This window comes from Clupea harengus, chromosome 10 (genome assembly GCF_900700415.2).
Source record: "Clupea harengus chromosome 10, Ch_v2.0.2, whole genome shotgun sequence".
NCBI classification, from domain to species: domain Eukaryota; kingdom Metazoa; phylum Chordata; class Actinopteri; order Clupeiformes; family Clupeidae; genus Clupea; species Clupea harengus.
The window spans coordinates 24,822,974-24,839,618 of record NC_045161.1 but is presented as its reverse complement, the minus strand read 5'-3'; the positions used below and the strand labels follow the sequence as shown (position 1 = coordinate 24,839,618).

At 45.7% G+C, this 16,645-nt stretch overlaps 1 protein-coding gene across 1 annotated transcript; it reads right to left on the bottom strand.

The window, feature by feature from the left end:
• Positions 1 to 1,973: 1,973 nt before the first annotated feature.
• On the bottom strand, positions 1,974 to 16,089 carry jade3 (jade family PHD finger 3). Its single transcript, XM_031574539.2, has 12 exons — positions 15,854 to 16,089; positions 11,143 to 11,211; positions 10,843 to 10,902; positions 10,587 to 10,666; positions 10,232 to 10,389; positions 9,590 to 9,780; positions 8,662 to 8,873; positions 8,121 to 8,288; positions 7,540 to 7,656; positions 6,786 to 7,244; positions 5,595 to 5,712; positions 1,974 to 5,294 (listed from the first exon to the last, which is right to left on the bottom strand). Exons 3-12 carry the CDS (start codon positions 10,889 to 10,891, stop codon positions 4,399 to 4,401), a joined length of 2,448 nt encoding a protein of 815 aa, XP_031430399.1. The 5' UTR covers positions 10,892 to 10,902; positions 11,143 to 11,211; positions 15,854 to 16,089; the 3' UTR covers positions 1,974 to 4,398.
• Positions 16,090 to 16,645: the final 556 nt, after the last annotated feature.

Sequence of the window (16,645 nt, the reverse complement as noted above, 5' to 3'; positions counted from 1 at the left end):
TGCAATTCAGATGTTATTCGCCAGTGCTGGCAGTTTTAAGGCAACCCCTAAGGCACGATATGATTCTGACCCAGTGCACTCGCTTTCACGTCCTATTCACGTTAGCACTGTGTGTTTACATCTAATGGCCCCTTGGGATGGATGTAGTTCTTCTCTACACAAAGACATAATAACCTATATTGTTTACATGCTAATGGAAGTTAATATTGTACAAAACAGTTTCACTTCTCTCAAGCACATTGTGCTATTTAAGTCTCCATTCCCGTCATGTTTTCAGTGCACCCAAGGATTCTAGTCATGTTGCTGGTCATGCTTCTATGATCACTGACTGAGGGGAGTAGTGGGTGTGGGGGGCCTGAGATCATAGCAGGTTTCTGGGACAGTGGGTCTCTTATCAGGCTAATGAGGCATATCTCAAAAGACTTAGATAGGTTGACTCAGAAGACTGAGAAAAGTTGATAATTTAAAGGCTCAGTCTGCGATTCTAATACGATACATTTAGGAAAAAAAATATCATATTCAGCGAATTGCTCTTCATGGTCCTCTAAGCTCTCCGTTAAGTGCATGCGCTCAAAATAACTCTGGCGCTCGAACACAGTCCTGACACTGTTCATGGGAAACAATAGTGGCTTGGACCGAGCCATCAACAATTCTAGCCAACCAACACGTTGCCTCAGGAGTACGGAGGGGAGGGGTGTATAATTCGATTGGATTTTTGTGGAAATTAAGATAACACAGTTTGTGTCTGTGAATCAGTTTAAGAGCCTTCTAGATGCTAATGATGTGCCTCAGTGCTCTTGTTTTAACTAATTATATGATTCAATGTTTTACCTTACGTTATTTTATACTTAATTTCTGAGTTGTATAATGTGTTTTGTCTGTTTATTTGTTGCTGCTCTGTATTCTGTATCCTCAATCAGGGCATTGCTGTAAAAGAGCTCTGTGCTCAGTCAATTGCCCTAAATAAACAATGATTGATGATGATGATGATATTTTGCCAGAATCTCGGACCGCATTTTGAACTGCTCTGGAGGACGGAAATTACGATGATGGTACGTCATTTTTCTTTGCATAGCTGCATGAATGCCTTTCATCTCTCCATGAAATGTCTTTTCACAAATTTGTATTTAATGTTAGCCCACTTACACCCTTTTGAAAACAACAGACAGAAAGATGCATAAACCAGGTAAAGCCTGTCAAATAGGACCATTTGTAGATTTCCACATTGCTAGATTTGACCTAAAATATCCCCATATTGACAATTAAACATATTTTTTTTCAAGAGGATTACATTTTTGTTTGTAACATATTCCTACATCAACACCACTGCCTCTTACAGTGAAGAATTATCTTGAGTGACACTGCTGAAATCCCATTCATCGGTATACGTGCCCGAGAGCCAATAAAAACCAGCCTAGCTGGAAGGGCGGAAGAGCTGCTTTCAGGCCTCTCTGCTGCAACCCGGAGAAACATAATTGGGTTTGTTGGGAGCTTGCTGACCCAGTGCTAAAGTAGAAAAGCTGTTTTGGTGCGTCAGGGATACGAGGTCCTTTATCTTCCCCGTGGCAGCCCACTGCATTTGTGTAGTGGGGGATAGGATCGACACTGAAGGTGCAGCAGCCTGAGTTTGGGTTTAAGTTCCCCGAAAGAGTCGTTAAACAACTGTTGTCGTTAAATGGTCGAGAGACGATCATTTTGAACCCTCTCTGTCCTAGTTCACACGGCGGTTGCTGAGCGAGGCTTTTAGGACATGTTGTCCGAGCAGAGGATTCAGAGGGTGCAGATGAATGAGCCATAGTTACTTCTACATCATCTCATTGAGCCTGAGTGCTGATACTCTCTATGTGGCCACAGAACACCATCAATTAATTATCAGAAGACTGCCAAAAAATAAATAAATAAATAAATAAATAAAATAAAAAAAGCCCAGCACCAACAAATACTGCTGAAATAAGGGCTACAAAGTCAAATCATTTGATTTTCATGTTTATTGAAAAAATGGTTCTTTGAGAAGAAAAGAAAAAAACCTAAGTGTGTAAATCCACCTCTTGCATTTTGTCACTTAAAGTGTAAAATGCCCTACAGCAAAACACCGTTTTATTTTTTTAGGGCTCTTTATCCAGCCTTTAGTTGCTAGGGCAGTGAACACCAGGGAGATGGGGAGACTTGACCTGGGTCCTCGTGGACACTAGACCCGTATATGGTATGGGACGCTGTATTTGTATTTGTTTTTCCTTTTGTACTTAGAGCATACATCCATACTGTGTTTTTGATCAGCTGTCCGCCAGCACTGCACAGCACAATCCCAGCGACAGGGGAGCTCCTTCTGGAAGGTCACAGAGGTCACGCACACACAAAAAAAGCAAACAGGATGCAAACAGTCACACCGACACGCGCTTGGTCATGTCTCCTTCGCCCCAACACACAGGAATGTGCTGTACCGGTCAAGTGCAATAAAACCAGCCTTGGTCCTCCATGCTGTCATTTCTCTGAGCCACCAGCACAACAGCTGATTCTGAAACGGCGTTAGTCTTTATTTGAGTGGATGCATGACTACAAACGCATTTCTGTCAGCTCTCGTTCTTAGGTTTTAACCAGTGACTTTAAACAGAAACTTAAGGTGTCAAAAGAGCAGGCTGCGGTCTTTCACCCTGGTGAGGTGGTGACAAGATGCTATCAGCACAGTACGACTATATTGTGCTCTGGGACTCTTCCGCTAAGCTACGGGTGGGGGGGGAGTGTCTCACTGGCCGACCAGCCAAGTAGAGGCAGACACGGCAAGTGCTGTGGCAGGCCATTAGGGAACCACTTAGGTTAACTTCACAGCGAGAGACAGCTTAGCCTTGGGCACACAGCCATCTTAAAAAGAGCGATGGGACGGCTTGCAGACCCAGTTCCACCAGATCTCACTTCAGGCCCTCAAGTGCCCTTAAAGCACAATGAACCTTCAGTACTATGAGCAGTGAGGATTATTGTAGAGGAAATGTTACAGTAGAGATCAAGCAGGCAGTGAAGATAGTCACATCTGATGTAAACAAATGGTGTTCAACAGCAGCATTTCAGGCAACATAGCTTCTAAGAGGGGCATCTCCAAAAATCTCAATTGCTGGCATTCTGAAAAATACACTCAAATCAAGTGTTTTTGGCATTATCTTTCAGTCGAGAAAATATACTGTTTTTAAGGCCTTTATTTGATATCTGGCGCCCCCACCTGGTGGCTTATTGCCCTGTGGTCTATGAGAATCAAAGTCTGTCAACTCGACAGTGCCCTCTCGTGGCTCATATGTACTGCAACGTACTGCACAGAGGTATCAATGAGCACCCTGAAACTCAGAATCACAGTTAAATTCAACACATAGTGGCTTCAGCATGCCGTGCCACTGTAGCCAAAGTAGAACTCCAACAACTGATCTCCATTGGAAGAAAAATCTACATCTATCTTCATCCGTTTTAACCTGATACTGACTCTATTATTGTCTCTTGCATACACCATTGCATTGCAACAGATACCGCGATAGCACAAACAGTGGAATCCATAATTATCCATGTAACAGCTCAGACAAATGTCAAGTTGATCATCTCAACGACACGGCATACAGAGAATCTCGTCCAACCCCGTAAACACACAAATGGAAGAACCACTACTTAAACGTTTTCGACTTTCTAAAGACAGTTTCATTTTTGAGGAACGACAGGACAGTGAGCAAGCTAATGCTAGTTCAGTAGACAGTGAAAGAAATACGGAAGGGATTTGATTGCTAACTTTTACGACAACATCTAGTGACCCAGTAGGCGTCACCTTGTTCTTTCTTCCAGACGAACAAAAACAAAACTGCCTTTATTTTTTGCATAATGTCATAAAGAGACCTTGCCACTTTATTCATGAAACATGGTAAACATGCTTCTTCTGACATAAGTGACTATTTACAGCATAAAAAACAAAGTTGTCTTCATCAACATATACAACACAAACTTGAGGCCCATCTACGTACTTGGTTGATACTGGTGGAGTTCCATAACTATTAAGGAAAGAAAAAAAAGAAAACCCTGTTTGCAGAACACAGAGGTAATGCACAGCCAGAGAAAATTGGTTGTTGTCAGTCCCAGCCAAAGAGAATGTGCCAGAACGCCATTTAGAACGAACTGTACACAGGTGGCCATGTGTAGACTCACTGCTAGCATTGCTAGCTGAGGCAAGCCAGAGTTCCAGAGCACACACTCATCTTCCGTGGCAAGAGGGCATGGCTTCATCCAGAGCCTCACAATCAGGGGACAAACCTGGCACTTGTGGACACCTGCAGTGGCATGGAAGTCACATAACTTTTTTTTTTAGGGGCAGTGAGAGTTGGGGAGAAACTGAGTTGAGTAGTGCTTGTGAGATGTGCGTGTGGAGAGTCGTCACCTTTGCACCTTTGAGGTTCTAGACCCCAGTGACACTTTAGCCCGGCCCCCGCCCCCACCCTTGCCCCCACCCTTACCCGAGTCCCCCCCCGCTGGGCTGCTGCCTGCCTGCGCCCTGCCTGGGCGCTGGCGCTTTTTGCCCTTGGCCTCCGACTCGGAGTCGCTCAGTTCCAGGTCAGGGCAGTAGCCATCGCTTTCCGCCCGCCGCTCCCCAGCGGGCTTGACCCACAGCCGCTCTTTAGCCGAGGAGGAGCCCTTACGGGAGGCCTTGTCCAAGCCCCGCAGGTCCTCTGTGGTCCGCACCAGGCTGACGGTGGCCTCCTTGAAGGACCTGCTGAAGTGCTCCATGGTGGATTTGCGAAAGGCCGCCCCTTTGCCCCCAGTCGACACCACCTCGTCCCGAGCGTCCGGCTCGCTGGGCGTCTGGCAGGACGTGTCCCTCTGGCCCACCGTAGCGGACTTCTCCAAGAAGCCGTTGGACTTTGGCGGTGCTGGCGGTCGGCTCCAGTCCTGGTCCCCTTTCCCCTTCCCACCGGATGAGTGGCCTTGCAGTGCCGCGTGCAGCGCCAGCGGTTTGCCAGACGGTTTGACGGGCAGCGTTGGGCCACTGCTCGTGCCACCCTCCCGGTGAGAGTGCGCCATGACGGGCATCAGGCCGTTGGTGCGCCCCTCTTTCCGTACCCGGCCGTGGTGGAGCTGGGGTTTGCCCTGCCCCATCCCACCACCAACTCTGTTGTACAGGTTGCCGCTGTTGTCTGGGCACAGGGGTCCGTTGCCTGATTTGGAGCAGCCTTTGCCGTTGCCTAGCGACAGCTTGGGCATCTTAAGCTTCAGTGTGATTCGGGGTGGAGGCCGGAACAGCAAGCTCTCCACTGGAATGGATACCGGAAGGCCTGAGGGCAAACAAACATAACAGGTAAACGCAAAATCACGTACAGTCCAATGACCATGGGATAAACAGACCCGACTCAAAAATCTATTGGCACTACATTTCAATTTCTATTTTTACTCTAATGTTTGTGGGCCTTATGAGGACAAAAAAAAAGAAATACAAATCAGGAGCTCAGTCTATTAACACAAAAGATTTCCAATTTGTCAAGAGGATTTTGTCCCCGTATGGCCCTCTTTGCAAACAATTACTAAACCTGCGTCAACATAAGACTTTAGCACTGCAGCGGAGAGGTGTGTGTTACCTGCACACAGCTCCTGGTTGATGAGCTTCACGTGCAGGTTGAAGATCTGCTCCTGGGCTTTGCTCTGGGACAGCTTCAGTTTCTCCCGCCGACTCACCATGTAGCACAGGTTCCTCACCTGGAGAGAGGACAGGTGCGAGAAAACCACACCAACATCATATGAACACACTGCAGATACAGCAAGGTCTGCCAGGTTACTACAACTTTACTTAACAAATGAATGGAATAATATATATATATATATATATATATATATATATATATATATATACACACACACACACACACACACACACACTGTATATATATATAAAAAAAAAAAAAAAAAAAAAAAAAAGTGGGTCAGTTTCCATAACAAATACCAAAACATTTCTAGAACTTGATAGATACTGCATAATTTTACTGAACGTCTCCCTGACTATGTTTCCATAACTACTCTGTGACTTCTAAGGCTATGCTCAGACTACAAACTCATTTAGGGTTTGTTTGACATGCGACACAGGATTTTCCTTTGGCCTGTGTAAATGACCAAATCTCATTTTCAGATCCAAACTCGGGCCACCCTGTGACCTCAAGGAGAACTCCCAGCTTACCACAGATGATGTATTTCATTGTGTGTTTGGAGCTTACAGTGGTCATTATCCAGAATCATCTGCTGTGTCAACAGTTGCCAAAATGCAGATGTTATGTTGTGCCACAGATTGTTTTTTCAGGGCAGAGTAAAGTTTTACAATAACGACACATATGGGTCAGTAATTAATCAGATTGTATCTGGTCAGAAGAATAAATAAATAAATAAATAAAATATGACTTGTCTGACCCCTTTTGTATTCAGGAGGCTTCTGTGGTCATGCCATTGGACTAGAGGGAGTAGAGTGGATACCCCATTCATAACGAGGCTGTTCCATGTCAAGAATAGAACTAAAATGACCCTATGGGGCGCTGATGATGCACATTGTTTGTTCCATAACAGGTACATAAATCATGTGCTTATTAATAGCCATAGCAATAATCGCCATGGACGTCCCTGTTAAAGTAGGGTTCCTGTCCACATAAGGATTACCCTAATGGACATTCCACTACTTCCTCTTCCTCTATGGTATGATACTAGCAGAATCCTGCCAAATGCACAGGGGATCCCAGGCTGCCAGGCGTCAAGCTGTACTCTAGGAGTGTGGGCGCCCCACTCACCCTCTCCAGGTCCTGTCTCAGGTGCATGAACATGCGCATGCGCGTGTGGATGCTGTCCTCTTGCGGCTGCAGGAGCAGATTCTCCTCCTCCTCTTTAGGGGGCAGCAGTGGCCTGTTGTAGCTGCTCTTCCTCTTCAGCTTCCAGTACTGGAAGATGAAGTCCACCAGGGCCTCCGACAGGCCCAGCTCCTGGGCCAGTTTGCACGGCTGCACCAGCGAGAAGAACTCCTCCTCCAGCTCCAGGAGCTTCTGGGCCCGCAGGCCCACCTTCTCCGTCTCGGTGGGCGGCTTGGGCCGAGCCGGGCTCAGGCCCGGTTCGCCGTCTTTGGGCTTGCTGTGCTTCAGGCAGTAGGACTTGAACTTGACCTCGTCGCCCTCGTCCAGGATGGTCTTCATCTCCAGGCTGTGCTCGAAGGCACAGGTCACGTGGAAGGGAATGGTGCAGTTCTTCACTGAGCACTGCGAAAGGGAGAGAGAATCAAACACGTGACTATTTTCTTTACCACACATCTTTATCAGATATTATTGCTTCTCATTGGTTACTCGTCGCTCAAAGGTTCATGGTCAGCTATGGTGGTACCACATTAACTAGGGTCCACTCTCTCCCCACACCTCTCACAGCAACACTCCCCCTGGCAGTGAAGAGAGAGAGAGAGCAGTCGCCCCACCCGGCCTTGAACCCAGGCGAAGGACAGTCAACGCACGCTCGCACTCAACTTAGTGATGGCACTCAGTCAGTCACACCTCTCCATACCTGTATGCAGGCTCCAGTCTTTGTCTTGCAGAGGCTGCATATGAGGGCCCAGCGGCTGGGAGGAATGTGAGAGACTTTGGTGATGGGCTCCATCCTTTCTGGACAGGCAATGCTCACCTGCAGAGATAGAATGATCAGATATTTATTTATATATATATATATAAAAAAAGACCTTCCACACAAGACCCTAAAAGATTAAATGTGTCCAGTCCCATGGTGGAGTTGACGGGATGTCACTTAAATGGAGAAGGTAGAAACTAGTGGAATCTTGCGAGAAGCTTACGTGTGTATTATTATTGAATTTTTTCTCCTTTTATTTTCTTATTTTTTGTTAAATCATTTGTATGTCTATTTATCATTAATATGTAATATGTGTGTCATGCTGGTACATGCTTGTACCTCAACTGTCTAAAAGTTAACAGTGTGTTAAACGTCAATAAAGATATTTTGGGGGAAAAAAAAAAAGTTGCTTCATGAGCAAGGACTGTAATTTGAGCTGAAAGATCAACATTTCGCCAGAACAGAAGAGTGCAGAACAGAAGAGTGAAGCTTGTTTAAGTGAGCCTGGCGTCTGGTTTTACCTCTGGGATCCAGAGTGCGCAGCTGACGTGTGCCCACTTTGTGCCCGCTCGAGTGGCCTTCATGGCGCCCCCCTTTGTGGGGCACAGTAGGCACTGGGGATTGATGCCGAGCACACAGGTTCTGCAGAGCCAGTTCCCATCGGGGACTTTCACGATACCGTAGCACGCCTGGAAGAAGTACAGGTGACTTAGGGGATTTCCATGCTGGGGCAACCGATATTCCCATGACAACAACCACTCACTAAATCCTTCTATGACAACCAGTCAAAAGATCAGCGTTAATCTTACCTTTTTCACCACCAATCCAGGAAAGGACCGTCTTATGTTAAAAACATCACTGTACTGTTGTATAATTACTTTTTCATGCTACAATGTTTCCCCAGTTATTAATTCACCGTCTATTATAGCATTGACTAATCACACCCTCAGGGAATTGCACACAGTGGTAGCTGACCATGTAAGCACACTAACACACTGCTACTAATTCCCTGGCCAGTTTAGCACACCCACAATGGGACCTGAAGCACAACTGGTGACTGACCTGGTGCACACAGATGTTGCACTTGTCACAGAACACCATGTCGTTGCCCTCCTCGCTGTCGGGGGAGCGGCACACGTCACAGATGACGTCCTCGTCGTACTCGATGCCCAGCCCCTCCTCGGTCTCGATGGCATAGTTCATGTTCTCGTGGCACTGCCTCTCCAGGGCCTCCATGGCACGCTCCATCGTCAGCTCGTCAACGGGCATCTCCCCTGAGGGGCACAGAGACACAGTCAACCAACGCAAACAAATACAGACCAGGGCTTAAGACGGCTGGGGTAAAACATTTACAATATTTTGTTAAACCTAGCATGTTGGGGTTGCACACATTTTTGCCGTTTAACACATTTGGGATTGATTTCTGTAGCCTAAAGATGTGTTGGGCCATTTCAAATTTATAAAGGGTAAAAACTTCTGGAATGTCCTGAAAACGTAGCCAAACATTTGGCTCACTAATTTATCAAGGACACCCATGCATTTTTTTCGTCCCTTTGTTTTGTTTCCCAATTCTGCCTCTGGTAAAAGGCAGAGATGCGGTCAAGGATGCTGGCAGCAAAACAACCCCTGTCAGAGGCTGAGCCAACTTGCCACAAGAATCTGAGCCTTGGACCAAACTCCACCAGCCCCTAGGACTCAACATGGCCGTTTTAAATATTTTCAATATTTCGTTAAATCTAGAAAGTTAGGGTTGTCTGTATTTTCTGTACTCTTCATAATGTTTTTAGTGATCTAAATCTGTAATAGGCCATACGTTTAAAGATTTAAACGATTTTACATTCACAACATTATCAGGGGTATACAAGTTTTTTTTTTGGTCAAGGAAGCTAGCATGGAAATCTTCCAAATCATGACTCGGCAAACTTCCCACTGTAACCCCAAACCCCATGAAACCCCCACCCCCCTCTGAACGTCCTCTAGCGATGCTCACCCATTAGGACCAGCTCCCCGTTCAACTCCCTCAGCCAGTAGAGGTCCATGTCGTCCAGGTCGTAGCGACACATGGCTTCAGCCAGCTCATTGATGTTGACGTAGCCCGTATCCGCTGAGTCCTGGCTCCAGCATTGGATGTACTTCCTTGGCCTGGAGTACAGCAGCTCCTTTGGCTTCTCGGCAATGGCCCTGCAAACAGGAAGACAAAAAAAACGTTGTCTAAAACTTTGCATTCATCGTTTGGAATTTGTTTAAGATATGCTTGATGTGTTTAAAAAAAAAAAGAACAAACAAAAGAACAAACAAAACAAAAAACAGTCCTTAAATAGTCAACAGATTGGCAGACATCTGCCAGGCATGCGTCATTCAAATTACTTCCATTTAATAAACAATTCGACACTTCATGGAGCAGACAAATGAACTGCAGCTATTTTACACTACTACTGTCTTTCTAAATACAGACAGTGAGAGAGAGAGAGAGAGAGAGAGAGAGAGAGAGAGAGAGAGAGAGAAAGAAAGACAGAGAGAGAGAAAGACAGAGAGAGTGAGAAAGAGAAAGACAGAGAGAGAGAGACAGACAGAGAGAGTGAGAGAGAGAGCGAGAGAGACAGACAGCGAGAGAGAGGTGTAATGCACACACCTGAGTGAGGGGTGGAGGATGGTGTCGGGGCTGGCGGGCACCTGTACCCCCTTCTCCCACTCCTGTCTCCAGGTGTCGGCCAGCAGGTAGTAGTCTTCCGGGGAGACATGGTGGGAGTCGGGCAGCTTCATGGCGCTGATCAGGTCTTTTCTGAACACCTGATGGCACAACAACCCACATATCATTAAAGGTACAGTCGCCTATTCTGGTAAAAGGTAATTGTCATTTGAGCTCAACAGCCAATCAAATTAAACCTCTCCCTTCCGTGCTCCAGGATCGTGGGCTGTGCCTTTAATGTACCTCAACTCGAATCTGACACAGTAAAAGATCACTGCAGGGATCACTGAAGGCTCACCTCTGCCGGTTTCTTAGGGTTGGAAGCGGGGGTTCCAGGTTTGCTCCCATACTTGTTGGAGGAAAAGGAGGTCGAAGGACCTGCATGTGTCAAATGAAAAAAAGGTTAGCGGTCATCTTTTCAATGTTTCAGTTTCCACCTCCACACATTAGGGACAAAGTTGAGCTTTCCAGTCCTCAGCTAGATTATTCTCAGTGACGCAGCAAAAAGGCACCTCAGACAGACTGTGTCTCAGAGCAGGGAAGGGTGTACTCACTCTCATTGTCAGAGCTGTCACTGCTGCTTGAACACCTGAGACGTTTCATCCTTTTGTATCCTTCAAGGCAGAGTCAAGACAGAAGAGGGTTAACACTGACTGAACACTGTGCAGTCCTTTTAACAGCTGCTAGAGAGTTACAGCATTAATTCCAATTTAAAACACTTGTAAACAGTGCTATTGGGCACTTATTGGGTACTCCCACTTCACACTGGACCCCAGGAAGAATAGTCTCCACTACGGTGTAGACTAATGGGGATCCTTAATAACATAAACATAAACATAAACATAAACACTCACCATAAAGTTGAAGTCGAAGAGCATGCTAGTGAGTTTCTCTGATGGGCTGGCTCTGTCCTCCTCTCATCCCTACAAACAGCATGGGGAGACAGTCAGTCAAGTGCATTGGCCAAACAGTTGCACAATCAGAGTGTGTGTGTGTGTGTGTGAGAAAGAGAGAGATTTGGTGTGTCTGTGAGTGAGAGAGAGAGAGAGAGAGCTGGTATGTGTGTGTGTGTATGTGTGAAAGAGAGAGAGTTGGTGTGTCTGTGGTGTGTTTGAGAGAGAGCGAGAGAGAGTTGGTATGCGTGTGTGTATGTATGTGTGAAAGAGAGAGTGGGTGTGTGAGAGAGCGAGAGTGTTGGTGTGTGTGAGAGAGAGTTGGTGTGTGTGTGTGTGTGTGAGAGAGAGTTGGTGTGTGTATGTATGTGTGAGAGAGAGAGAGAGAGAGAGTTGGTGTGTGTGTGTGTGTGAGAGAGCGAGTGTTGGTGTGTGTGAAAGAGAGAGAGAGAGTTGGTGTGTGTGTGTGAGAGAGAGTTGGTGTGTGTGTGTGTGAGAGAGAGAGAGAGTTGGTGTGTGTGTGTGTGTGTGTGTGTGTGTGTGTGTGTGTGTGTGAGAGAGTTGGTGTGTGTGTGTGTGTGTGTGTGTGAGAGAGAGAGAGAGCACTGGGACTGCATCGACTATGGCCCAGTGTCACTATGACTTACAGCCAAGTTGGACCTTACTGGGCCTCAGTCAAATGCAAAATATAAACTGAACCGAGGCTGCACACTGTGAAGGAAATAAACTCACAGAGCTCCAAAGGGCTGTTCTGAATGAGGCTCTGTCCCACTGATGTTGCCGGGGAGTTTTTCCTCAAACCCACATGGTCCAATTCAAACAAACTACAACTCCCAGCAGCCCTTGTGATTGTCTTCATGAGAAGGAAGTGCCACACATTCCCCATGTGAGGTGAGAGGAGTGGTGAAAGAGGTGCGTGGCATGGCTGCAGACACAGGCTATTTATGAATCAGTCACACAGACCAAAACTGCACACCCACTTATCTCTTATGAGTTTCCTGAAGTTATGAGCCTATAACCATGACGTACTTTAGGCTGCACACTTAAACCTTAAAAGCAGAGCAGAAGTCGTCTCTTACCTTACTATGTGGACTTCCTTACTAACAAACATAAAACCACACAACTATTTTAGCCTGTTCTAAGCTTTGACCATCACTTCAACTATTGTGTAAGTACAGTCAGTAGTGATATCAACTCCCTGCTACCTCCCCACTGAAAAACACTAAGAGCAGGAGACATCTCAAAATGGAATCTGCCTGCAGTGAGAGAAAGAGAGACAGACTGTAACAGTCTCAGAGAAGAAGGGGACCCATTAGTCCCTTCACGTCCAGCAACCACACAGGAATGCAGAGAATGTCAACCACTCACTTCTACGGTAGGGTGGCGTCACGTGAAGGTGCTGGGGTGGCAGTGTGCGTTTAAGTGTATGGGTGAGCATAACAGGCCTGGCAAAGCCTCCGCTGTGCCTGTTACATAACTGACTACAGCTTCCTCCTGTGACCTGAAATGCTTTAACTAGTGTCTGGTACAGGAGGTGGCGTAATTCTGGCGAGCACGTCGTAGGTCGGCCAAACAGGAAGCTGAGTGGTCAGACTTCACAGGGCTTCTTCAGTCAGTCGGAGTGAGCGTCAGGGCGGCCAGGCTTAGAATAGAGAACAATCTAGCACCATCAGCAGAGCAGTCGTGTTTTCACAAGAGCCGAGACTGACCCCACACACCAGATGTCAATGGGTTTATAATGCATTAGCATAACTGATACTGTGCATTAGCATACTGGGCTGTGAAAGATGCCTTGATTCTGGCAAGCAATCAAGGCTTAGAATAGAGAAACCACTGAAACCAGTGCGGCCCGTGTGTGTCTATACATATAGACACACACACCCATACATACGTGTATGACTGCATGTGTGTGCATACAATATATATAAATATAATATATATGTTACAAATTCCTCCTTAGACATTAAGTTTTTAGAGATGCGTAAAATGGTTTAAAATAACCTCATTTCTACTGTCTTCTAAAAGAAGTAATGAGTAGCAGTAAGTAAAAAGTAATTAAAATAAATACAGTTTCACAAGCATTTAAAATGCACCGCAAGTCTCAAATAAACAGCCTTGCGTTTTAGCCAGAAACAATTATGCTGAGGGGAAAAAAAAACCTGACCTGAGATGGTCTGTATTGGGCTGGATTTTCCTTTTGTTTGTTTAAATCCTCACACATACCACAGGCCTGTCTGTGTACACTGCAGAGGCCGCACTGGTTTCAGTGGGGCAGGGCGGGTGGAGGGTCCAGGCCTCGCCGGTGAAACAAACAGGCCCGTTCGCGACTCCACTCAAGTACTACTGGGCCGACATCTGCAGCTGACTGCCTAGCCGCTCTCTCTCTCTCTCTCTCTCTCACACACACACGGGGCACAATTGTGTGCCATAACGACCAGGGGGGTTCTAATGGCAAAGTGTTTACGGGCCATCCTCCAGCCAGAGAACAAAAGCACGGCCTCACACAACAATGGAGAGTAAAAAAAAGATAGTGCATCCTTCTGCGTCTGCCTGTCCCTGCTTCCGCTGGGCTGAAACAAGGACCTCTCTATACAGAGATGGGCCACCCAGGTTAGGAAGGCTATTACTGGAACTTGTTTTTGCATGGGGCACTTCTCCTTCAGCAATGCAAAAGAAAATAAAAGCTCACACCAACTAACCCAAAGAAATAAAGAAAACAAATTCAATCTTTCCAACAAAGCAATTACTGTTTTAAACCATGTCTGACTGATAATTATTGTCCCCTACCTCTAAGGACAGGCATTAGACTGACAAAGGCAACCTTGAATGCACTTGGATGTTGTTTATACAGTACAAAGCCAAATTACACTACCGTTTCCTTACGAATCGAACCTTGTTTGTGTTTGCAGGTACACATACGTTTGACTTGTAATACTACCTGCACAAGGTTGTTTTGAGGGTTAAACACTAAGTATGGAGCATTAGCCTCAATATTTCTAGAAACGTACAGATTTTCATAAGTAAATATTAGAATTTGAGGAGAGCGGTGGGGTCCATTTTCTAAAAAAGAAAAAATATTCATGTCAGCATGAAATATCTGAGCCTTGGCAGCTTTTCAGGGCCCTCTCCATTTGTCTCCTTCCATTGATTAGGCCACCCTCCTCTTACCCCACCAATGAATAAACACAATACACAGCCCTGGCCTGACATCAGTCCCACCTCCAGCTTAGGGTGAGCAGGGAGCTTTCCACCTCTGCCCTGGCTGTGGCTCTGTATTCCTGCTGGTTAACTCTGCATGGTTTCACAGGCCTTTAGACAGTCTTTAAAATGAACTGCTGAGGTTACAAAGAGCAGACCAAAGCCACCGGCAGAAGAGTTAAAAGATGTGGCTTGGGACGGATGAGGCTTTAAACATGGTGGTCAGAGAAAAAAAACTTGTTTTTGGTCATTTTCAATCAATTTGGTCCTGCATACTATCTAGTCCATAGGCATTTTGAGTAGGAAAACGTATCTTGCTTACAGTGCTTTAGTGAGCGGAGGGTAAAGAAAGGAGGCCTCGTTTTTGCCAGTGACCGTGTCCCTGCAGTCACCACAGAGGTCCACATGGGAGGGGAGTAAAGCGGACGCTTTTGGGAGGCATTCCAAAATTCCTCCACAACTACTTCCGTTCCACCAACTCTATTACCACCACCTTTCATTGTACTGCAAGCGTTCATTGTACTAAACCTTCACTCCCCCTATCTCAATTGTCTGTTGATCTTCACATAGCTTAACTACAGTGAGTTGTTTGTCGACTTACTAGGCAGGGGTTGTAACTAACTTCTATCATGAGGTAACCGCAAACAAGACTACAGAACAAGGTCTTAACAGGTTAACGTTTGATCAAGTAACTGATGTAAACGTCATAAAACACATGTCTGATAAAGAACATAGCTAAGAAGCTAACGTTACCTGAGGTCAGCATCTAAGTGAAATTATTTAATAATGATTTAACAACTTAAGGCGTCGTAAAATTACCACAGACCTGTACACGCTGCTGTTCTTAGGGACATATGTCCTCCCCGATAACTAAATAGTAAGCAATGCTAACTGTCAAACTGTCCAAAAATAGAGAGGATACATTGCAGTTACGACATATCTTCCATTAGCACAGTTATCTCGGTCCCATTGCTGGGTGGCATAACCAAGCAATCCACTTGACTACAACATTGCACGTGAAAAATTGGGAAATAAAGTGAGTCAGTTTATGGCATCCCTACATCGAACAACTCCGCTTAATGCCTATGGCTATTTTCTGAAAATGTCTTTCCCTCAGAAGATTTTCTGACGGCCTTGGCGCCAAACTCGAGCCGCCGTAGATGACGAGGACACTGCTTGCGACTAGCCGAAATCAAACGAGGGCGCCACCAGTAACGTTACTCGTGACAAAATAGCACTTCCTAAAAGATACGTACAGAGCCTACAACCACTGAAATTCCAGCAATGAAATCGGCACGACAAAATTCGCGGGAGGAACGTTTTACTCTGTTCTAATTTGAAGATAAACCCCGAAATATCCCTCAATGGTAGCACAAGAGGAAGCAGGCCTAGCTGCATGGATAAACCATCCAGGGCAAGCCTTGGCATACTGAGCCCTCTAACACGAGCAGTATTGTTCATGTCACGACCTTACCGTAGATCCAAAATGAGCTACAGGAGTTGATTATGAGCAGCACTGTCTTTCGGAAAGTTATTGACGAGCTGGGTCGCTGGATATAAAAGAAATAAGAATATTCTTTGTTTTTCTTTTCCAATTCCACACTGTCAATTTCCCAGAGCTGCAATCTCTTTTCCACCACGGCACAACAGCTCTATTGTACCGCCCGGGCCTCAGGGTCCTAGACTCCGCCTCTTGCAAGCCGTTTTCCTTAGCTATCCGCATAGCCGCTACGTTCTGTACACGATTTCACCGAGCTGGCATCAAAACTAGGCCTACATCCCATTCACCTGATAGGGTTGTGGGGGTGGGGTGAAAACGTAAACATAGACATATTTAAATGAATATAGATTAAAGAGATAAGGATATTTTTAGTATTTTTAGTAGTATTTGCTGCACCCTCTACCTTAAAACTCCTGGACTCTGTTTACCATAGTGCTATTCGCTTTGTTACAGGAGACGCTTTCAGGACCCACCACTGTAACTTATACAAAAATGTTGGTTGGTCCCCTCTAGCAGACAGGAGGGAAAAACACTGTCTTTTATTTGTTTATAAAGCCTTAGTGGGAAAACTGCCTAATTATCTCATGTCACTTTTAAAATTAAAATCCATCTGTCATAATACACGGTCACAGAGCCTCATCTCCCTTGAAATCCCCCTTACAAAAACTAATATAGGTAAAATAGCTTTTAAGTTCTTTGCTTCCCATAAATGGAACACTATTCAAGTGGAGTTGAAATTAACCAAGTATTTGTCTGTCAACCAAT